Source organism: Nicotiana tabacum, chromosome 18, assembly GCF_000715075.1.
Source record: "Nicotiana tabacum cultivar K326 chromosome 18, ASM71507v2, whole genome shotgun sequence".
Taxonomy (NCBI): Eukaryota; Viridiplantae; Streptophyta; class Magnoliopsida; order Solanales; family Solanaceae; genus Nicotiana; species Nicotiana tabacum.
In genome coordinates, this window is record NC_134097.1 from 151,657,304 (window position 1) to 151,681,361 (window position 24,058).

Genomic DNA, 24,058 nt, shown 5'->3' on the forward strand with positions numbered 1-24,058 from the left:
GGCTTCCACCTAAAAAGAAATCCCACTCCCCATCTCCTTAGCCATCTGAAGTCGAATATGCTGGATGAGCCCCTCAATGAACCTCCTCCTCCTCTCTCTCTCTCTCTCTCTCTCTCTCTCTCTCTCTCTCTCAGTAGGGAGTATAAGTAGAGCATGACGAGCCAAATCGATAAACCTGGTCTCGTACTGAGTAACAGTCATAAAACCCTGTTGGAGATGCTCAAACTGCTTCTGATAGATCTCTCTGAGTGACAGGAAGAAACTTCTCCAGGAATAGATGAGAAAACTGCTCCCAAGTCAAAGCTGGTGACCCGACTGGTCTAGCCAAACAATAATCCCTCCACCAAGTCTAGGCGGATCCAGATAAGCGAAAAGTAGCAAAGTTGACCCCATTGGTCTCCACTATCCCCATGTTCCTGAGAACCTCATGACAGCTGTCTAAATAATCCTAGGGATCCTCAGAAGATGCACCGCTGAAAGTGGTAGTGAAGAGCTTGGTAAAACCTATCCAACCTCCACAAAGCCTCCAAAAACGTAGTTGATCTATCACCGGTATGTGTTGTTGTTCGACTGAAGAAGCGATACGTAACCTAGCCATTCGTGAAAGGACAAGAGTAGAAGTTTCAATTTAGCATTGAGAGAATAAAATTGCACAACAGGAAAGAATAGATGTGAAGTTTTTCCTAACTTTGTAGCCTCTAGGGATAAATATAGACATCTCCGTACCGATCCCTTAGACTCTACTAAGCTTGTCCATGAATTGTGAGACCTAAGTAACCTATAGCTCTGATACCAACTTTTCACGACCCGAATTTTTCACCCTCGGGAGTCGTGATGGCGCCTACTAGTAAAAGTTTGGCAAGCCAATCGTTTGAACAATTTACTTTACCCCCCCCCCCCCATTTTTAATCCTTTAATAATTATGAACTAACTGTTTATATATAACGGAATTTAAACAAGCGGAAGAAACAAATAAAACCATTTAAATAATTTCAATACAATTTCTTAAACAAAGACTACCCAGAACTAGTGTCAGAACTTAACATACGGTCTAGGAATACTACAAACAAGGTTCGAAAAATAAATGTGACACTATTTCTGAAATACATAAATGAAACAAGATGAAAGGATAGAGGGAGATGTCAGGGCCTGAGGACACCTGTAGGACTACCTTGGATCTCTGAATGGATTGAAGGCAGCCACCCCAAACTAAGGTCCAAAAGCTGCTGTACCCGGGATCTGCACATAGTGCAGAGCGTAGTATCAGCATAACCGACCCCATATGCTGGTAAGTGCCCAGCCTAACCTTGGCGAAGTAGTGACTAAGCTAGGACCAGACTACCAAATAAACCTGTGCAGTTAAATCATATTCAACGGAAAATAAAACCAGGGATATGCAGTTAAGAATGGGAGGGGGAAACATGCTGCTGGAAACATCAAAGGGTAATAAAGGGACAACATGTAAATACAAGGAACACCATAACTCAATTATCGACTAGAATTAGAAATAAAACAAGCGCACGACATCACCCTTCATGCTTTTACTCTCGTCATCGCCATAAGAATCAATATAATCTGCACGGCATCACCCTTCGTGCTTTTACTCTCGTCCTCACCATAAAATCAATATAATCGGCATAGAATTGTACATCGTGCAGCACGACATCACCCTTCGTGCTTTTACTCTAGTTCTCGCCATAAAATCAATATAATCGGCACAGAATTGTACATCGTGCGGCACGACATCACCCTTTGTGCTTTTACACTCTTCCTCATAAAATCATACACGGCATCACCCTTCGTGCTTTAACACTCTTCCTCACCCAAACAATAGTCACAAGAAATAGGGGCAAGGAAATAAATGAAATCACAATAAAATCCCGGGAAGGAAACAATATCAGAAATGTCAACATCCCGACAATGGAGATAGCATTGAAAACAACAACATCCCGGCAAGGGAGACAATGTAATAATCCTCTTCTCTTTCTCACATTTACTTCACAACTCACTACACAACTTGAGCCAATGCTCTATAAGGTTCAATTGTCAATTATACTTCCACAATTCATTATACAACTTGAACCAACGCTCTCCAATACTCAAATACTACTATTAATTCCACAAACTTTGCTCAACAATAGAAATCATCACAAAAGGCATGAACAATACAAACGAAGTCATAATAATCATAATATAAGACTCGCGGGCATGCTTGACACCAACGTATAGATAATCGTCACCATGTATATACGTCGTACTCAACAAATAACATATAGCAAATAGGACACAACTCCTAATTGTGAGCACATGGTTAGACCAAGCACTTACCTCAAACTTCCACAGCCAACTCAAGCCTCAAACATCGCTTTTCTTTTAGAATCCGCCTCCAAATTACTTGTATCTAGTCCAAATTGATTTAACAACATCAATAAATGCTAAAGAATTCATACCCAATGCTAATTTATAGGTTTTCTATCATTTTCCCAAAAAGTCAAAAATGACCCCGGGCCCCCTTGGTCAAAACACAATTTTCGGACCAAAACCCGATCACCCATTCACCCACGAGCCCGAATATGTAATTAGTTTCGGAATCCGACCCCAAAACAAGGTCTAAATTCTACTTATTCAAAAAGCCCTAACTCTACCTAAATCCCCAATTTTCTACCCTTAAGAACATGATTTAGGCCTAGAAATCTAATGGGTGTTAATGGAAATTGAAGAAAACAAGTCTAAGAACACATACCTATGGTTTTGTGGTGAAATCCCTCTTCAAAAATCGCCCAAGTTCGAGTTTAAGTGAAAAAGTTATGAAGTTTTGAAGAAATCCTGTTTTGCTACTGTTTTAAAATAACTGGACAGGGAACCTATCGTTCGCACATAATTGAATGCGCTCGCATAGGGTAAAGGGGGATGGGCATTGCGATCGCGGGGCATGAAGTGCGATCGCATAGAGGAAAATAGGTTTCCCTTCCCCCAGGCCTAGTTAACTCAGTGTGATAACGTGAGAAGCTTTGCGTTCGCATAGAACAAATGGTGACCCCTAGAATAAACTCTATGCGATCGCGGAAGTTTCTATACAATCACATAGCACAAAATAGGTCCCCCTGAGACTACATTATTCGATCGCGAACCTACCTATGCGATCGCATACCACAAAAAACTGGACACCAGCAAACAACAGAAATACCAGATTTTCTAAGTTCGAATCAGTCCGACGCCTATCTGAAACTCACTCGAGCCCCTAGGGCTCCAAGCAAAACATGTACACAACCTCAAAAGCATCCTACGGACTTACTAGTGCGATCAAATCGCCAAACAACGAATTTAGCATAGAAATCTAAGAAAAATCTCAAAACTTTCAAAGTATCAAATTTCACAACTACTTGTCCGAATCACATCGACTTCTGTTTCTTACCAAATTTCACAGACGCATCTTAAATGTCATCTTGAACATGTACCGGGATCCAGAACTAAAATACGGGCCCGATACCATAAATTTCAAATATAATCAAATTTCCAAAAACTCTTATATTTTCAGTAAAATAATTTCTTTCAAAAATTCATTTCTCGGGCTTGGGACCACGGAATTCGATTCCGGGCATACGCCCAAGTCTCATATTTTCCTACGGACCCTCCGGGACTGTCAAATCATAGGTCCGAGTCTGTTTACCCAAAATATTGATCGAAGTCAACTTAAATTCAATTTTAAAGGCCAAATTAACATTTTTATCACATTTCCACATAAAAACGTTCCAGATATACGTCCGGATCGCGCACGCAAATCGAGGTAAGTAAAAAGGAGGCTTCTAAGGCCTCAGGACACAGAATTTACTCGTAAATGGTCATCACACTAGCAATACAGTTTCATATCATATGTTGGCCATATCCTCTAGTTTATATGCTATGAGCTCCACGGCTCTCTCACTAGAACATCCAAGAGCACGTAATGCCTTAAGTGTCCCATCCAAGAAACTTTGAGGATCTGCTGAATTATCGGAACATGTGAATTTTGGTAATTTCAATTTCAGAAATTCTTGTAGATATACTTTCTTATTCCCGAAAGTCTGAGTCTGTGCAGGTGCTTGTGTCTGTAAAGTAGCCTGACGAGCTGAACTTCCATCCTGAGCAGGCACCAATGCCTCTAACACATTCAATAACCTTGCCACTGCGTCTGCAGGTAAGGAAACAGTAGGCACAACAGTTGGCACTAGTGGTGGAGCGTCGTGAACTCCTTACCCTTGCACTTGATTTGGCATAACAGCTTGGGGTTGACCCATGTTCCCAACTTTAGGTTGAGGAGCAGTCTTTCTTCTAGTTTGATGAACCCCAACTTGACCGCCACCCCGGGTAGTACCACGTCCAGCAGATGAGGGTGTGCGTGTCCTGACCATCTGTGAAAGAAATATTCCAAAGTCAATCTCAAGTTATCTCAACGCACGATCAAAGAATGAAAGAAGGGAAAACATTCCTAGATGTTCAGAAGCTTCAAGATCATAAGTAATCGACTAAACATTGCTTCATGGCTCGGGACTTAAAGCCTAATCTCTGATACCAACTTTGTCACGACCCATTTTAGGATCGTGACCGGCACTTAGGAGCAAGTGCTCCCAAGTAAGCCTCATCGGAAATTTTTACAGAAAATCGGACAGAGTTTCCCCTGTTTTGGACCATCCCAAAAAATTTTCCTGTCTCATATTCAGCAACCAAACATTCTAATAGCAATTCAAATGACAATGACTTAATTAATTAACCAAAATAAATATCTACCTTTAACATTCCACCCACTAACAACTAGAAATACTAATTTATCTCCAAATTTGATAAGAATGAGCGTTACTCAACATAAGTCTATTATAACAAAGACTACTCAAGACACTAAAAGGATGACCATGGAGCGACTCTAAGAGTTCAAAGAAAAGACCATAACAATTGATAAAATTTTCGCTCACGCGAACCAGTGCGAAGCTCACCAAGAATTATCAACTTGTGCGCTCTAATTAACGAAATCCTCGCCCGCGTCAACTGCTGTCTCTGTAAAAAAAATTAACAGAGAATGAGTCGCTAGCTCAGTGAGTAATAACACTTAATCATAACCGTTTTTATTGGGGACAAGTCAGAAAACATGCTAGTATATTAAACATAAATTATCATAAAAATGCCCCTTTCAGAAACAATAAATAATTTTCAGTCTCATCATGTTTTCTTGTAGTATAATACGATTGACAATTCTGTAATAAGCTCGGTAACCATTGTATATCAATATTCATATTTTGGGAGGTTTCAATGAGCGGATCATGTAATCGGTATAGCTGTGGACTTCTTCGCAAGAAGTCAAATATAACGGTAGTCCCTACTCAAGGAAAATCGGTAACGGTATGCTAGTTCTACCTTCCCACTAGCGAGGGCTATAACGTTAATCTGTAATTACAAGGTGCACCAGGTTTAACGAACCGTCGTTAGCTACGAGATCCTTCAATGTCTACTCCCATTTATACTTGTCTTTATAATCTGTATATACTCGTAGAAAATATTTTAAATCAATATAGGGTATTTTGGTTCTTATCAAATCATATAATTTCATTTCGGTAACAGTAAATCAAGTAACGGTAAAACAGTTTGACAACGGAAATATTTAAAAACAACGGTAATCTTCTCAAATAACTATTTCGGTATCATATCGAGTAAAAGACTTGTCCCACATGCAACTCAAAATAATCAGTAACATATTCATATTAAAAATCATGTGTAAATCATGCAAATTATGAAAACACAAATTGCAGTAAGATTTCTACTTACAGTACTCGTGCCGAAATACCAAATGCTTCACCTCGAACAATTCGTACAAATTCCTCCAATCAATCTATAATTACATAATATCGATCTCATGTTAATTTTCTTATTTAGGCTAATTCATAGTTATTTTAGAAAACCCAATCATCGGAGTTCATGTTTGAGTCTTAATTTGTGGATTTATATTTATTTATGCTATGAATAATTTAAATTAGTCCAAAAATCTCATAAATAAAAAGGTATTTATATTTAATCATAGAACTAGTCCATAATTCTATCAATTTCAAATTATTTAGTATAATTTATTCCTCTAGAAGTAGACCTATAGGTGCTTAAACCAAACCCTCATAGTCTTGTTATCTCCATAGTAATTGTATATTTCTTTTTATATAAAAGAAAGTTGATATTGAATTCCTTTGTACCACATAAAATTGCATAAATACAGTGAAATAATTCAACAGATGAGGAGAAGAAGTTAACCTCTTGAGTCGAAGGATTCAATTTCAACCCCTAGTTCTTCTTAAAGTCTTTGTCCAAAGCTTTCTTCTTCCTCTCTTTTCTTGTTCTCTCTTTCTTTCCTTCTCTGTGTTTTTTTTGTTTCGTTTCTGAAGCTTCTGCTTCGTACCCTTCCCCAACCCTTTTAAAAGTTGGGCAAATGTTGTTTGTTATGGGCTTCGGCCCCTTTTGTTTTAAATTCCTTATCCCTTTTTTTTGATTTGTTATATTTTTATTAGTTAGTTTTTTCTTCTTCTTCTTATTCTTATTCTTATTATTATTTTGCTAATGACCAATACACCTTTATTAAAAAATACAGGGTATTACAAAAGCAAGGAGAGAAGGAGTAACAAAGGTATAAAAATATTAGGGACCTTCTAATTCAAGATGTTTGAGAAAGTTTTCACCCTCGAAATCATTTTATTCTTTTATAAGAATTGGAAAAACTGGCATTGCATGTTTAGATTTGGTCTAAATTTTATACATGGAATCATATGTCATAATTAATTTTGTGAAAATATTTTAAAATAAAGTAATGTAAACTATGAACTTAAAAGGGGTAAGTAGCTACGTTTGGATTATAGAAAAAAAAAGATTTAAAAAAATATATTTCTGGAATATTTTTTTTATAAAACCTGGTTTTATATAAGTTTAAAAATTGTGAAAATGGTGGTAAGGTATTAGATTTTGTATTAATGTTTCCACATGAAATAAAGTTAGCTTTATCGCCTCCATGATTGAAAAATCATGTAAAAATAAAAAACTTTCATATGCACCCTCTGCAGACCGAATTAATTAGTAGGCAGACAATGATCATTACCTGGATTTTAATAGGTTTTCATTTGGCTTAATATTCTAATGGCTACTAAATAACTACTCTCTATTTAGTGCTTAACTGCTTTTAGGTAGCTAATATAACAACTCCACTTTGTGCCACCAAACCATGGGAAAGGTCCAAATTTACGTCTTTGCTATATGAAATGTGTCAATTTTATCATACATACTTTGGGTCATTCATACATGTGATTCTGATGTTAGTAAATTATCTCGTAGTCCTTATGTTTCAATTCAGATAAGATAATTTGAGTCGCCACGTAGAATAAGAAAGAAAAAAAGACTTTTGAAATTTGTGGTCTGAAAAGCTCAAGAGGTAAAAGCTTTGTGAGATCATGACATTTGTCGGGTTATAAAAGGTTCTCATTAAGGGTAAAAAGGGTAAAATAAAGAATTTAAAATTGAATTATTTCCAATTGAAGAAATGTGTTATTCTTTTTGGAACGGACTAATAAAGAAAATGTGTCATTTAAATTGAAACAGAAGGAATATTTGTTTTTTATGTTTCTGGAGTTTCAACTTGGATCTAGTGAATTCTAAAGGTCAAAATATATATATCGAGATTTTAAATTTACCCATCTAATTTTGTCTATATATGATTTAATTTCCCTCTATTATACTTGGATTTGAACTTCGTGGCGATTAAGGGCAAATATCAAATGATTTAGCACTACAAATGGCCTTAAAATATAACGTAGGATTCTTATAACATCGAATATTTTCCCCTTCTGAAAAGAACTAAGACCGACGACTCAAAAGTTTGCTTTAGGATTTGGATTGACAAGTCCTGTGGGAAAAATCAAGGTAAAAAGTCACTTTATTGTCTCTCTATAAGAAAAAGAGTTTGCTTTATTTTGAATCTAGAAGTAAAAAGGATTTGCTTTATTTGGAATCTCTTGAAGTGAAAAGTGTAATTTCTTTCCATGTAGTAAAGGTGCTTTTGCATAGTGGTTCCCTATTGTGATGTTAATTGAAAAACTGGTTTTACAGACTCCGATTAATCTAAAAATTAGTGGAATTATCAGAGTTCTAATAATCTATATTATTATAAAAGTATGAATACAAAATAGTCTAAAATATTAACTTAATATATAGGTTATTTTGGTAAAAGAAAGCACTTTAAATTGAGTTCTAAATAAATATCGCCTCTGGTTGTACCCTAACAAATATAATCCTCTTGAAATTAGAAAAGCACATCTATTCATAAGAGAATCGATAATACTGATGCATTCACTTGCTCATCAGTTTTGTAACACTAATACGAATTTGCATGGGATTGATCTAATCCCAATCAAGTTCTAACTTTATGTCCTTCGGATTTTGGGTTCAAATCCATACCAATTTCACAAGGATACGAACATATTGAACTATCTCTTATCAATTACCAATACATGAAAGGCTTTGTTGATTATACAACTGAAGCTAGGGACATGGATAAGCTTTATGTGAATATCTGTCGTACAAATTAAAGTTTATCAAAGAATTAATTAAGCTTATAGGTAATACCGAAAGCACGTATAATCAACCTCCGTATTATTATTGTATATTATCATGGATATGGAACTGGTACTGAAAGCACGTGTAATATGTTTCTTCTTATTATTAGTATTAATCCTCTTATTCTGGGAACTGACTTTGTTTCAATTATGCTCATTTTCGAAAATAATTTCTTTGACCAGTTTAATGTTGTCATATTTTTAACTGATATATTGATTTAATATTCTTCTTTATGAGATTACTTTCGTTTCTTTCATCAAGTTTTAATTACGTGTATTCATCTGAAGTGTCATTGCTGCACACACTGAACTTTTTAAAGGTAATTAATTTCCTTAATCACATGAATTCTCTCTCAAAAAATTACTCCACGTGTATATCTCAATGGATAATAAACCACGCTAGCATGTAGTCTTGCTTTAGTTATATATAATTACAAGTAGAATATACTCCCTCCAAATCCAAATCTTTGATTACATTGCTTTCAATTGCATTCTTTAATTATCAGTCATTATATTGCTGCACGCCCAGGATATGAGTCTCTCCGGAGGTAATGTTATTTTCTTCACGTATTTTGATTAGCTAGGTTATTTTAATTCCTTTTGTAAGTTTAAAGGTTGTTTAATTATTTGTAGAACGGTATTTTTATCTTCTTAATTTTAACAAAAGATGGTTTTTAGCAAAACTTATATAATCTACTATATTTTGTGTTTGAACCTTATTGTTTCTCAAAGACATAATTACACATAAGATAATATGATAGTAGTAATTTTAGGACTTTCACTTGATAATTAAAACTTGAAATCACCTGAAGTTTGCCGTTTGCCCATGAAAAATATATATAAAGAAAGATGTTTGAACGGGAAAAAAATAAAACATCGAAAATACATCCCTTTTTGGTTTCTTCTAGCAAGAAATCTTCGTTATTGTTATTGTTGGAGATTTCTTTAAAGATTTCGAACAAGAAAAAGAAAGAGTAAACCAACCATGTCAAAAGAAGATGTCACTCTCCAATTATTGATTTTATCTCCACATATTAATTAAATTTGAATAATTTCAAGAGATATTATTAGGACATGCATAATTTAAGCTAATTAAACGTTGATGGTATATTTTGAATCTAATCTTTGATTTTTAGTTGGTGAAAAGAAAGGACACTGTGGGAAGAAAAAAACTATGTCGAAAACAAACTGTCCTTCAACGACACATCAATCAAGCATACATAGAATTGAAAGATATCTCATCTATCATAATTAAGTTTCGTTTATACGTAGAAATAAAGATCTAGTATTAAAGAACATCTAAGTTTCATTATTATGTTATGAAAATATATTATAAAGTTTGGATGCTTCCAATTCCAATTTTATACGAATAATTTGGGTTTAAAAACTTTCTCTTTTCTAATTCGAAAGTACTATTGTTTGGTTTAGAAGAATTTATTAAATAAAAAGAAAATAAAACTAAACACACATGCATACACGCGTATAATCTCCTATTGTATTCTTCTCCCTGTTTGCTTTAGTTTCTACTTTTGTCAACATCGATTTTTACATAGTTTATTACTGTACCTCCAGTCGAAATTAAGACCATTTGAACAGGTACTTCCAATATTGTTGAGTTTTTAAGGACATCAATTATTGAATGTTCCTCTTGAATCTGTTTATTTATTGTAGTTGTGTGTAATTACACCTAATTTCTATTACGTGAATCATTCGCGGGAAAAAAAGTTAAAAAGCTTTTAAAAAAATTATCCATAGGTGTTGTGATTAAAATAGAATAGTAATATAAGTATAAGAAATAAAAATAAAAGCTATGAATTTAGTACCCCATTAGCATGAGGATGAACGCAATGTGATGATGCCCAGGGTTCATAAAATCTACAATAACATTAATAAAAAAAATATGAAGATATATATATAATAACTTCTTGTAATTCCAAATCATATAACGTGCAACGCACGTTTATAGAGACTATTACTATAAACAACCATATGGAATCGCACGGCTACTCGGGTCTTACCGATGCTCAAAAAGTTAACGAGTTCTCTTTTTATTTTTTTTAAAATTATTTCCCAATTTAGGAGGATCTATAGTGTTTCCACACTTCCTCTCCAGCATGAATCGAACTCAGGACCTAACGGTCATGAGTGGATGTGCTTTACCAACTAAGCAAGTATCACTTGTGTTTAACCAAAAAATGGGATTTCGATCAAAGCTTTTAATTTAGAAGAACTCGGGTTATTGATAATCAAAAGAATATATGAAAGAAAGTAATTTGGCTAGCAATAATATAATCAGAAGGAAAACAAGTAAATCAATATATTCAGATAGTATTTCGTGTCCCTACAATTGATCAATTATCTCACTTTATAACTATTTGGGAGATATGCGTTTTGCCCTTGTCATAATAAGTCTATGATGAGTAATTAAAGACATTGAATGCTACGTTACACAATCATTGTATTTAATACAGATTTTCTAACGTATTCCGTATTTAATGCTCATTAAATACTGTATCTGTACTCTCATATATTGTCAGATTCATTCCCCTTGATTCCTGGACCTAAATGACTTAAATAGGTACGGGCGCCGAGTCCTTTGAATATCTGCCTGTGCCTCTTCCTTTGCCTTTTCTCATATCTGTTGCAACTCATGTCTCTTTGCCAGCTGTAACTCTTTGAATAGTCTACGTGTCTTGACACGTCATCTTTATTCTACTTTAATATGTAAACTCAATTTTTCCCAATACAGATAGTCCCTCCACTTGTCACTTATTCATCAATTGAATATTTGGGAAGTGGATTTCACTAAAACGAAAATTTTTGTCACCATTAATGTTATGACAAAATTGACGCTTCAATTGTCACTTCCATTTAATGCTCTTCACACGTGTCACCTTTTCATTAGTTGTGCAGTTTTGCAGCCCTTTTTAACGCTTTTCACGACACCACTATTCACGAAGCGTCAGTTATCATTATTATGGTACTTCCATCATTACACTTTTTCCTTCGACGGGTTATCAGTATAAATATAATTTCTTTCTTTATCTTTTCCACATAAAGTTTACTGAATATTCAATCTCTCAAATCCTTGTTTGCTTCTTCATCGTGTCATCCTTCTTCATCATGTCTTCTTCAAATTCTAACCCTAGAAGGGTTCCCATAGTTGATAGCTTCCCTAATGCCCCCATTAGAAGCAGAAGGGGAGGTAGGCTTCGCAATTTAGGATCTGTTCGCGGTTCTTCCACTCCTTTACCTAGTTCTGGCCCTTCTTCTAAAACTAGGGGTTTAATTTCACAAAGATCTTCTTCAAGAGATAAAGAACCTTCCGAACCTCTTCGTGAGCCTACAGTAGAGGAGATAGTTTCTACAGAACTATCTTTTTATCATGACAGAGAATCTCTTAGGAACCAAGTCTCTAGTTTAGATCGTGCTGATATTTATCCCACTCAAATTACAGAAGGTTTGATTTCTGTAGTTCGTAGAGACTGTCATTGGAGTAGTGATTTTCCTATTATTATCCCTAATCCAAATCAAAGAATCACCTCTTACATAACCGGATTTTCTTTTGTTTATACATACCCTTTCACCTTAGGGTTTAGACCATCTATTGACCTTGTTATTCTTGAGTTCTATCATTTTTTCGATGTTTGTTTGGGTCAAATTGGCCCAATCATATGGAGGGTTGTTGCCCGTTTAAAGCATTTGACCAACACAGTCGGTGTTCACTTTACTTTCCCTCATTTGATTCACCTTTACTCCCCTAGACTCTTCCGCAATGGTGTTTTCACACTAGTAGCCAGGAGCAAGAGAGTTTTGGTGAGCCCTGAGGATGACAAAGACCATGGCTGGTATGCCAGGTTTGTTGTTGCCCCCACCCACTATTGGTTTAGTGGGTGATGATAATGTTCTCTTCCCTAAGAAGTGGAATTTTGCACGTAAGTCTTTTTAGCTTTCTCGTACCTTTTTCCTTCAAGTTTGTCAACTTTTCTAATTTTGCTCTCTTTTTTTAGCAACCATGGGAGTTGTGGAAGACAGTCCCAATTTTCGTGATTCGGTAGACAAGTTATTGAGGACCACACCAACGGATGGTAGGTCTTGGAAGACGCTTTCTAACCGTTTTGGTTGGAAAGTAAAAACTCATGGTAAGAGCTTTTATTGTATTTCATCTTTTCGTGTATATTTTTTTTATTGCACTAATTTCAATCCATCTTTTTATCAGGATTTGCTATATGGTTCCCGCATCTTTTTGGAAAGGGCTCAAGAAATAATCTTGGGTTCTTCTGCAAAAAGAAAAGTCATTGCCGTTGAGGAACAAGACTATGAAGAGGAGGAAGACAGGGGCTCTCTGGTGACAAGGCCACGAGCTCGAAGACGCATCATTTATGATGATGAAGCAGAGGTATCCCCCTGTCATTCTGTTCCTCTTACCGAGTCTGCTGAGACTTCGGTACTGATTCTTGATGATGACGTTGCTCCCACTGCTGCTCATGACTCTGCTGAGCAGCTTTTTATTAGCGGGTTTGGTAGTGAAGGCTTAGGCCCTGTTTCAGATGAAGTACCCTTGGATTCTTTTTCGACACCTATGTCTGTAACTCATTCTTTGCCAGTCTCGATTGTTTCTGTTCCTCCCCAGACTATTTTTACCACCCCTTCTGTTCTTCCTTCGACAATTCCTCCTCCAAACATTCATCGCATTGAGGTTGGATCCTCAAGTGGGAGTGTTGCTATGAGGCGAGTAGTCATTGAAGTTCCTGCTGAGGGCAGTCTCTTAAGGAAATCAGGTCAAGCGGATGCATGGCTAGAGCCTTTAATTGGCTCAAATGAGAAAGCTAAGCTAGAGAGCCATAGTTCCTTGACCCTGATGAACGATATTGTGTACGCCACTTTGAAGGTATTCCCCTTCTCTTTTTTCTTTGACTTTGTAATTTTTCTATCTTTGAGGATTCTTATTTCCTTTTCCTCTTTTTAGGCCAATCTTATCGGCACAGATATGATGAAAAGAGTTGCTCACTCAGATCAATTAGTACGTGATTCTCAGTTAGAGGCGTGCAATTGGATGAAACAGTTTGAGAGCTTGCAAATTGATGTGGAGTATTTAGAAGAGAGTAAGAGTACCTTGGAGCAACAGGTACAGGCTTTGACTTCGAAGTTGGCGGTTGAAAAGGCTTCCTCAAGTCAAGCAGATAAAGAAAAAACTCGCCTTGAAACTTCATTCTTAGAGCAGCTGTCCAAGGCTAGTGAAGAAATCAGAGAGTTGAAGGCACTTTTGAGTAAAAAAGAAGCTTACGGGGATCTTGTACAAAATTTGACTCAGGCACAAGAAGACCTTCGAGCTTCTTCTGATAAGGTGCGTGCTTTAGAAAGCTCCCATGCGTCTCTCCAAACTTCTTACACATCTTCCTTGCTAAAAATGAGAAGTTAAAGAACGAGATTGCTCACTGGGAAATGGATTATGAGATCCTTGAAGATAAACCTGCTATTGAAGTAAGTTGGGCGTTTTTGAATTCACGCCGTAATACCCTATTTGATGTTGGCCAAGAAAATTTCAACTTGGAATCTGAGTTGGCTAAAATCAATGAAACTATTGAGAAAGCTCAGCAAACTCAAGATTTTCCTTCTCCCGTGGCCGAAGCTTCCGTGAATGTTGAAGTCGATACGGGTATCCCAACTATTTGAAGTCCAGTCGAGCCTGTTACTACAAGTCAAATTGAGCCCGCAACTGTTGATACTCTTGCCCAAGTTGAGCCCGTTGCTGTTGATGCTCCTGCTTCAGTACCTTCAACTTCTCAGTGACCAGCTTTAGTTGTTTGAATATCTTTGTTTTTGTTTTATTTGGAAAATTGTGATCAAACCCTTGGTATCATTTGAGGGTTTATTTTGGAAACGCAAGTCCCCAGACCTTTACATGGGGCAATTTGTATAAACAATTCGTAGCTTTACAACTAAGTACGTACTTAGTCTTAAGTTTATTTTTATAAATATTAAGAAGTTTTCTTGAGAAACTCTAGTATTAAACTCTGGTATTTATAAAGATGTTTATTTTTATAAATATTATGCCCATGGTCATTATGAAACTCGCACCAATGATCAGGGTTGTGCCTGTTTGGATTCAATCTCATCTATTTTGGCCATCGTACCTTATCTCCCATGCTTCTCAAAACAGCTACGAGCTTGGAAGTGCTCACGTTGAAACTATAACCGCCAAATCTCGCCTTCAAATTTCTATCATCATTTTGTGACCATAGGTATTTCGATCGTTTCTAAATCTTGATGAAGAACCTGACTCTCTATTCCTTGATCTGTGATCATACCTTTGATTGTCCTGCTTTGATCGTGAGTCTTTTCCCGCAGGTCCCATGTATAGCTCGTACCTGTTTTTACCGGATCTTTTTTCGGTCTCCGCACGTCTCGAACTTACCTTTTCTTCTTTTTGAAGTCGTGGAACAATATCTTCTTCTATCCTCAGCTTCGTGCTATACCTGTTGAAAACGTCATTCCACGTTGTAGCTGGGAATTCACGAAGGCTTTCTTTGAGTCGCTTTGTAGCTTCTGAGCTTTTTTCATTCAAATTGCTTGTGAAAGCTATAGCTGCCCAATTATCTGGTACACGTGGTAATGTCATTCTTTCACGTTGGAATCTGTCTACGAACTCTCTAAGCAATTCTGAGCCCTTGCTTGATCTTGAAAATATCTTCCATTCTTTTTTCGACTTTTTGAGCTCTCGAATGTGCTTTGATGAAAGAGTCTGCAAGCTCAACAAAAGAATTTATAGAATTTTCGGGTAAAAGAGAATACCATGTTAATGCTCCCTTGGTGAGTGTTTCACTGAATTTTTTGACTAATACTGATTCAATCTCATGCTTAGTCAAATCGTTGCCTTTTACGCCTGTTGTGAATGCAGTCACATGGTCTCGTGGGTCTGTTATTCCATCATATTCTGGAATATCAGGTATTTTGAATTTATTTGAAATTGGGAGGGGAGCAGCACTTGGCTTCCATGGTTGCTATGAATATTTATCCATATCTACCCCTTTGATTATGGGCGACACCCCGAGTATTTGTTCTATCACTTTGCTCCTTGAGCTGTTTCTGCAAGGTTAGTACTAAATTTTCTAAATTAGAATTGACTTAGTTACTTGGTTCTCCCTCCTGTGATTCATTGAGGGTTCCACCACTACCTGAATTAACAAGCCCGAACCGAGGGTTCTCCAAAGTGTTGTTATTTGGAGTGGGTGTGGTTGGTGCAACATGTAACTAGCTAGCAAAAGCCTCAAGAACTTTATTGACCTGAGCAACAATTAGTTTTTGCAAAGCTTCATCGATAGCTTCAACATTTTCAAATTGAGCGTTTCCATTTGTATGAGATCCCTCAGGAGTGCCCTCACGAGACTACCGAGGAGAGCTTCGTGGAGAAGGGACCGGGGTGTGAGTACCTTGTGGATCTCCTGAAGTTGTTGGTTTCCTTGATTTCTTTGGATATTGTCATTATTGTTCAACATGGTTGATGCAACAAGAGAAGTTAAGCTAAAAGAGAATAGATTATCAGATTCCCGGTAACAGAAAAGTTGTTGGTTTCCTTGATTTCTTTGGATATTGTCATTATTGTTCAACATGGTTGATGCAACAAGAGAAGTTAAGCTAAAAGAGAATAGATTATCAGATTCCCGGTAACAGAACCAATTTGTTTAACCAAAAAATGGGATTTCGGTCAAAACTTTTAATTTAGAAGAACTCGGGTTACTGATAATCAAAAGAATATATGAAAGAAAGTAATTTGGCTAGCAATAATATAATCAGAAGGAAAACAGGTAAATCAATATATTCAGATAGTATTTCGTGTCCCTACAATTGATCAGTTATCTCCCTTTTATAGCTAGTTGGGAGATATGCGTTTTGCCTTTGTCATAATAAGGCTATTATGAGTAATTAAAGACATTGAATGTACGTTACACAATCATTGTATTTAATACAGATTCTCTAACGTATTCCGTATTTAATGCTCATTAAATACTATATTTGTACTCTCATATATTGTCCGATTCATTCCCCTTAATTCCTGGACCTAAATGACTTAAATAGGTACGAGTGCCAAGTCCTTTGAATATCTGCCCGTGCCTCTTCCTTTGCCTTTGCTCGTATCTGTTGCAACTCGTGTCTCTTTGTCAACTGTAACTCTTTGACTAGTCTACGTATCTTGACACGTCATCTTTATTCTACTTTAATATGTAACGTCAATTTTTCCCAATACAACTTGTTTATTAGTGAATTTGAAAATAGAATTTGTGTAAGTACGGAGCAGATATAAATTTAGGTATTAAGCCAAAGTTTATACTAAAGTTCATAACATGTCATATCATATAGTAGTGATGCATACAATGATATTGTGAGATCATAAAAGACAGTTCGGTGCACTAAGCTCCCGCTATATATGGAGTACGGAAAGAAGTCGAACCATAAGGATCTATTGCATGGAACTTGCACAATATTTTAAAAAGGCACAAATAATCCCAGTTAACATAGTCAATTTGTAGCAAAAAAGAAGGAGATCAAAACTTTTTAGCATGTGGAGGTTGACAAAATCACAACTTTTTGGGGGCGGAGTGGTTGGTTTAAGAAAGTTAATTTCAATAAAGTATGAATATATATTCTATCCAAAAAAGTATTTATGGGGTACTTAGACTGGTATATAAAATATTCCAAACTCCTACCTGGAATTCCATTTGGTTTATTTGTAATGCATTATTGACCCCATCAATATTAAATATAAATTTATACATTCCATTTGTTAGTATTATTCCATATCTGCTCTTGTCTATGTTATATTTCAAGAACTTCAAGGTATGTATGGTATATATGAATATGAAGAAGGGTTTGTATACCAATAATGTTCTGTCATGAAATGATAAGTATTCTTCAATCCTTAACTCGAAGTTTTAGGTTCGAATTTCGGGTATAATTTCTTTTAAAGAAGCGTTTTATTCTTTAATATGAAATTTTTCGACGAATTTAGTCGGACCTTAATACGGCTTATGAATATCGAATGAGAAATTAGTAAAAAATAAGGTTTGCACAGTACTGTGAAAATCGGATCTGATTAAGTTTTTAACTTTTTAAAAAGGTCCCCGATGATAATTAAAATAAAATTAAGAAACGATTTTGTTGTTTCTTTAAGATTCACTATGGAAAAAGAAGAAGACAAAGGAACTGGGGTTTTCTGTCTCGTGACTCCAACTTAGGAAATATTCTTGGACAAGAGTACAATTTCTAATTGACTTAATTATTTTTTGATTTTATATTTATAAGTTTAGTTTTTCTATAATGTTTCTATGTTAAAAAACTTTCCATCATAGCTTAATGGTCAACTTCAATCATTCTCCACTATTATCATCATTAAAGTTTCATTAGTTTGAGAAAAAAAATATTTCTTTAATTCTTGATTGCTTTTATTTTCTACTAGTTGCTCTCTTTAGTTTCCTTTTCTCATAATCCATAGAATTCGTTTGATGAAACAAAATAATGAAAATATTTTAGAAGGATCTATATCCTAATATGAGAAAATTGAACGAGGTAACATACAATTGTATTTGGTCATAATCTCACTTAATATGATCATGGGATATATGATGTCTGGAACTTAAATTTCTCGATCTAATTAAACGATAGAGAAAAGAGAGAGAGCGTCATGCTAATTTAACATAAAAAATAAAAATAAAATGCATATACATAATGTAACGATATATTCAAAATACATGGTTCGAGTTACAACTACCATTTGAGTAAAAATAATCCTCTAATGGTTCAATTCATCCCATAAAAAGAAAAGTTAGAAATCCTATCCTTTTTGGTATATTCACCTTCTTTCTCACCCATTCCTCAAAGTATTTTCAAATGACCATTTTGCCCCTCATCTTATTTTCTCCCTTTCTTAAGTCACATCCTTCTCCACTCCCTCTTTGCTTCACATGCACTCATATTTTCATTAATACATTTGTGAACCAAGACAAAATTCTCATATTAGATTTTAGGTATCTTCCAATCTCTACCCACCCTCTTATTACCACACCCCATAACCCCCCCCCCCCCCCACACACACAAAACACACACACTTCTCTTCTGTCTCTCTCTTTTCTTGGTCCTTCAATTTTTTTTATTTGGTGTCTGATATCTGTACTGGAGTCCGACTATATCTAAATTCACGATGCTTAAAGCCCCATTCAGGAGAAAACACTTTCTATTAAGGATTTTTTCATATCCAGTATTCGAAATTGAGACCTCTAGTTAAGGTAAAATATAGTCTCGTCCACTGCACCCAGTGGCGAAGCCATATGGTCACAAGGGTGGTCAGTTCGTCGAAAAATTACACTGTATGTATAATTAAAATATTACGTTTTGGAGGTTTATAATACATATTGAACACTCTTTAAAGAATTTTTTTTTTACTTATTTCAAATTTGAATACCCTTGCGAAAATTACTAGCTTCGGCGTAGAGTCCGTGGTTGTCCTCAAAAATTCTTACCACTAGATATTGTACTATATTCTATCCTTTATATACTCAACAAAAAAAGAATCAAGATTTCAATGTAGATAGACATAAACATTAGTGCTCTCTTTACTAATGGCAACTGCAAGTGCAGTTTCTTCAACACAAATATTTCAAGAAGATGAAGATGAAGTTACCAGCAAAGGAAATTACAACAACAATAATATAAATGGAGTTAGTAGACAAGATATTCAAGCTGCCATTGCTAAAACTATTGAGCTAAGAGCTTTACATGCTGCTCTTTTACAAGGGAATAGTCCTAAATCAGCTACTATTGCAAAATTTCCTTCTTCTGTTTCTCCTGCTTCTCATCATTCACATCATTTATCTGCTCAAGATTATCCTATTTTTACACCAGTAAGTCCCTTTTTTTCTTTTTCTTTGTCTTTTTATTTTTATTGAATTTTGCTAGAGGCGGATTCAGGATTTAAAGATTAACACATAATAATTTTAGATTTTTTCGTTCAGAATGTAATGTTTATTGAAATTCTAGCGATCTTTTACCTATATAGTTGTGTTTCGTGTCAAAATACTGGGTTAATTTTAAAGGTAAAATTTTGCTATATATTATAAAGGCAATGATAAAGTATTTTAATGGCTAGCTCATTCTTGTTTTATAGTACATAGAAATTAAGTTTTTAGTAAATTTTCATGAGTTTTTTCTTTGGTTCAAAGGGGTTTCTTGCTTGAATTTATTTTCTTGTTTTGTTGAATTTTCTGTTTTTGCTGAGTGTCTATCCGAAATAACCTCTCTGCCTTACAAGGTAGAGGTAAGGCTGCGTACATTTTACCCTCTCCAGACCTTACTCGTGGGAATCCACTCGGTGGTTGTTGTTGTATGAAAATTAGCCTTTATTCTGAACTTTGTCCATGAAGATTGTATTTGAGATTAAGAAACATAAAATGGATATTAACAAAGTGATCATTTTAAATCAGATAGATCCATTTCTCTTGAAATTTCGTATCATTCTTATGGTAAAGAAATATACTGAACTGCTTATGACAAAATTCTTTTTTTATAAATTAATTTATTAAGGTAATAATGAGTCTTTGAGTTTTTTGGGATTCTTGGTCCATTAATTAAAACTTCAGAAAATTTCTTATGGATTTGTTCTTTGCATTTCTTTTCAAGTTTATTAAAGTTAGACCTATTCTTATCTGATCTATGGGATATGTGTTTGACCAAATATTAAATTAGAATACGTTTTCTTAACTTCAAGCTTACACAACCTTATGCAGATATTGCTTCTAAATGAAGGCTTAAATGTCAAACTTGAAATAAGATAATATAATTTTTAATCCCTGAATTTAATGTACATTAAGTTCTCATATATTGCAGATTACAACTTTTAACTGTAAGGTTTATAATCCCACAATGTATAATAGTAGAGTTACTAACCTATAACTTTTAGCGACTTTACTATTACAGTGAGTAAAGTTTAGTTATGTTAATGTTACAAAAGTAGTTATACGACTTACATAAATTTTATGTTAATGTGACAAAAGTAGTTCCTCGACTTTACTATCATAGTAGGTAAAATTTTATGCTATAGTGAGTTTTTCATAGTACCGGGCCTTATTTATAGGTTGTTTTTGTTGCTTTTCATCTATTTTTTGGTTCTCACGATATTGTTTTATTTTTATGGTTTCTGTTGCTGGTACTGATATAGTGTCTCCTTTCCTCTTCTTGAGCCGAGGGTCTATCGGAAACCACCCCTCTACTCCCTTGTCGTAGGGGTAAGGTCTGGGTAGGCTCTACCCTCTCCAGAACCCACTTGTGGAATTTTATTGAGTTGTTGTAAACTTCAGTTATTTTAGCGTGACAAAAAATAGGTTTGTGACTTACTGTTATAGTGATAAAGCTCGAAAACAAGTAAGCCGACTTCTATTTTAACTTGTTCTAGGTGAAATATTGTTCCTTGTATAGATCAAGACTAGCTGTGAGCCTGTGATTACGAAATCACATAATGTTGCTTCTTTAGAAATGATCAAGACTTTAGTTTTGTTTCTCCATTTTTGATGATCTCGATTCAACATTTTGTGCAGAGCTACGAAGATGAACCTTTACCAGGATACAAACAACTACAGTTAGATCACAATCCAAACTATGCTGAAATTTGGGATGAATATGGCTTTGGAGGAGTAGGAAATGGTAATAATGAAGCCACTATATCGGATTACAGAAAGGCGAATTTGTCCTTGACGAAAGGATTTACTAACAGTCTGATCAACTTAGAACCTCATGTTTGTCCGGCTGATGATCAGAAATCGGTCACAAGCTCGTGTACTGATCAAATCACTATGCTTAGAGCTTCTCCTATTACTCATAATTACAGCAAGTCTAGGAGAAACTCATTAGGGGACTTAAAATCGGTTTCATCTTGCAATAAGTGTAAGCCTGCAATAATTAGTACTGAGGCTGATGGATCTAGTAAGAGTGGGAAGAACTCAAATGTTGTTGTGCCATTATCAGATTCTCATGTTTCTGTTCAATCATCGCAGCCAAAGAGTAAAGGGTTGAACTTGTCATGGCTGTTCCCTAAGCTAAAGAAGAAAAACAAGATAGAAAGTTCACCAAATCGGACAGAATCCGAGGAGGTTTCTCAGGTTTTTAAGGATGTAGGAACAGTTTCTATCGAGACGTTGAAGAAAGAGCTCATGGAAGCGAATGAGAGCAAAGATGCAGCATTGATGGAAGTCTCGGAAATGAAGTCTTCTTTAGGTGACCTAAAGCAAAAGTTAGAGTACTTAGAAACTTACTGTGAAGAGCTCAAAAAGGCATTGAGGCAAGCAATTCAAGCAAAAGAATCCCCTGTATCATCACAGCTTAGAAATCTTTCTAAAATGGGGAAATCCATTGATGGGGACGGAGAAAATATGATCACGGTTAGTGAAGAGGTAATGCTAGAAGGGTTTTTACAGATAGTATCAGAATCAAGATTATCAGTAAAGCAATTCTGCAAGACTCTAATTGGACAGATTGAAGAGACAGACAATTTGTTAACTGATAACTTGAACCTTTTGCTTCAACCTTACAAACTATCTCTCAACTCAAAGTACTCAAAGGCAGTTCTATACCACATTGAATCCATCATAAACCAATCACTTTTCCAAGATTTCGAGAACTGTGTATTTCAAAAGAATGGCTCACCAAAGCACTTAGACCCTCAACAAGAACGCCACGCTAAATTCTCATCCTTTGTCGCGTTGAGGAACCTAAGTTGGAATGAAGTTTTAAGAAAGGGGACAAAGTACTATAGTGAAGACTTCAGCAAGTTCTGTGATCAGAAGATGAGTTGCATTATTACAACACTTAATTGGACAAGGCCATGGCCTGAACAACTCCTCCAAGCATTCTTTGTTGCTGCTAAGTGCATTTGGTTGCTGCATTTGTTGGTGTTTTCGTTCAATCCTCCTCTCGGGATTCTACGAGTGGAAGAGAATAGAACCTTTGATATGCATTACATGGAAGACGTTTTCGCGGATAGGCAAAGATCACAAGGTCCTAGCAAGGTCAAGGTCATGGTTATGCCTGGTTTTTATGTGCATGATAGAGTACTTAGGTGTAAGGTAATATGCAGGTACAAAAATGTAGCATAGATTGATTTTCTTCCTTAGTAATCTAACTTGTAATAGTGGTTTCTTTGCTGATTATTTATTTTGAGTGAGTTCTATAAACAAGTTGCCATATTGTGATCTAAACTTCATAAAATAAATGTAGCAAATAATTATCTTCAGTTTGGAGGAAAATTCTGTTAGTGCGCCAGAAAGTGATATCTTTTGGGCTAAAGAGTTGCAAAAAATTGTATACCTTTTGGGCTGGGCTATTCAGTTAGAACCTTGTGATTCTATGGCCTCATGTGTTTTTAAAGGAATTTTTACATTCCTATGCCATATAGTAAACTATATTGCCCTTCATGCTTAATTTTTAATATAATTACCTTCTATATACCTAATTACCAATTATGTACCATTTTAGGATTTTAATGGTATTAATTAGTCTCCTAATTTTACTCAACAGTATATTCTCACTCCCCCAAGTTTCTCTCTCCAAATCCCCACGATTTCCTCTTCTAAAACCAGCGAAAATCTGTAACCCCTCTACCATTGACAACCATTAAAAAGCTTTGAAGCTTTGAATTCGAATTTGGGGTTTCAAAAGACATTGTTTGTTTGGATTGGCTGTTGTTGCAAAGAATTGAGAAGTCTCTCTACGTCTCTCTCTATCTCTCAATCCCAAATTTCAGTAATATAAGAGGAAAGGAAAATAGAGCAGCAATTCCACCATTGACAGCCATTAAAAAGCTTTGAAGCTTTGAATTCGAATTTGAGTTTTCACAAATCATTATTTATTTGGATTGGGTGTCGTTCCAAATAATTGAGAATATGGTTTGGAGTTTATATCTCAATTTTGAGGGGTTTTGGTGAAGATTAGACTTGGTTTTGGCTGAATTTCAGATAGAAACTCGAAGAAGAAGAAGACATGACATACATTATATTGCAGAAATTGTAGTAAATTGTAGAAAAAATGTATTCGGTTGTTTATTTATTTTTGAGCTTTGTGCTTTTGTATTAAAATTTTTGATGGGAGCTTGTTATTCCACTTCGTCTGTTTTGGAGCTAACTTGTGTAGAGGAGAAGATGTTTTTTTAAGTTATATATATTGACATACCTTTAAAATTCAAGAAAGTATGGTTGTATTGTATTTAAAGAGGCGTGAATTTGTAGAATAGGTTGAATGTGAGGAATGAGTCAAATAAGACTCACAATGGCTTATTTTCGGGGACACATAATTGAGGAATTGAAATTAGGTTGTGCTTCATCTATTGATCAAGTTGCTATAGTCAAAAGCCAAGAACATGACCATTTATTTAGTTGCTTGATGATTGTAAAGTAAAGTGA

General features: G+C 35.3%; 1 protein-coding gene and 1 long non-coding RNA gene across 2 annotated transcripts; one reads left to right on the plus strand and one right to left on the minus strand.

The window, feature by feature from the left end:
• Nucleotides 1–3,697: 3,697 nt before the first annotated feature.
• Nucleotides 3,698–6,448, minus strand: LOC142172850 (uncharacterized). Its single transcript, XR_012701813.1, has 4 exons — nt 6,271–6,448; nt 5,797–5,860; nt 4,971–5,031; nt 3,698–4,391 (listed from the first exon to the last, which is right to left on the minus strand). It is a non-coding gene; the product is annotated as an uncharacterized LOC142172850 (long non-coding RNA).
• Nucleotides 6,449–19,155: 12,707 nt separating this feature from the next.
• On the plus strand, nt 19,156–22,906 carry LOC107809125 (IRK-interacting protein-like). The gene is made up of 2 exons (XM_016633724.2): nt 19,156–19,513; nt 21,203–22,906. The coding sequence occupies exons 1-2, from the start codon at nt 19,232–19,234 to the stop codon at nt 22,754–22,756; spliced, it is 1,836 nt and encodes a 611-aa protein (XP_016489210.1). The 5' UTR covers nt 19,156–19,231; the 3' UTR covers nt 22,757–22,906.
• Nucleotides 22,907–24,058: the final 1,152 nt, after the last annotated feature.

Excerpts from the sequence above, each read along its gene's own strand:
- LOC107809125 (XM_016633724.2), top strand. The coding sequence starts at position 19,232 with ATGGCAACTGCAAGTGCAGTTTCTTCAACACAAATATTTCAAGAAGAT. Across the intron at positions 19,514-21,202 it reads ATTATCCTATTTTTACACCA|AGCTACGAAGATGAACCTTT; the intron begins GTAAGTCCCTTT and ends CATTTTGTGCAG.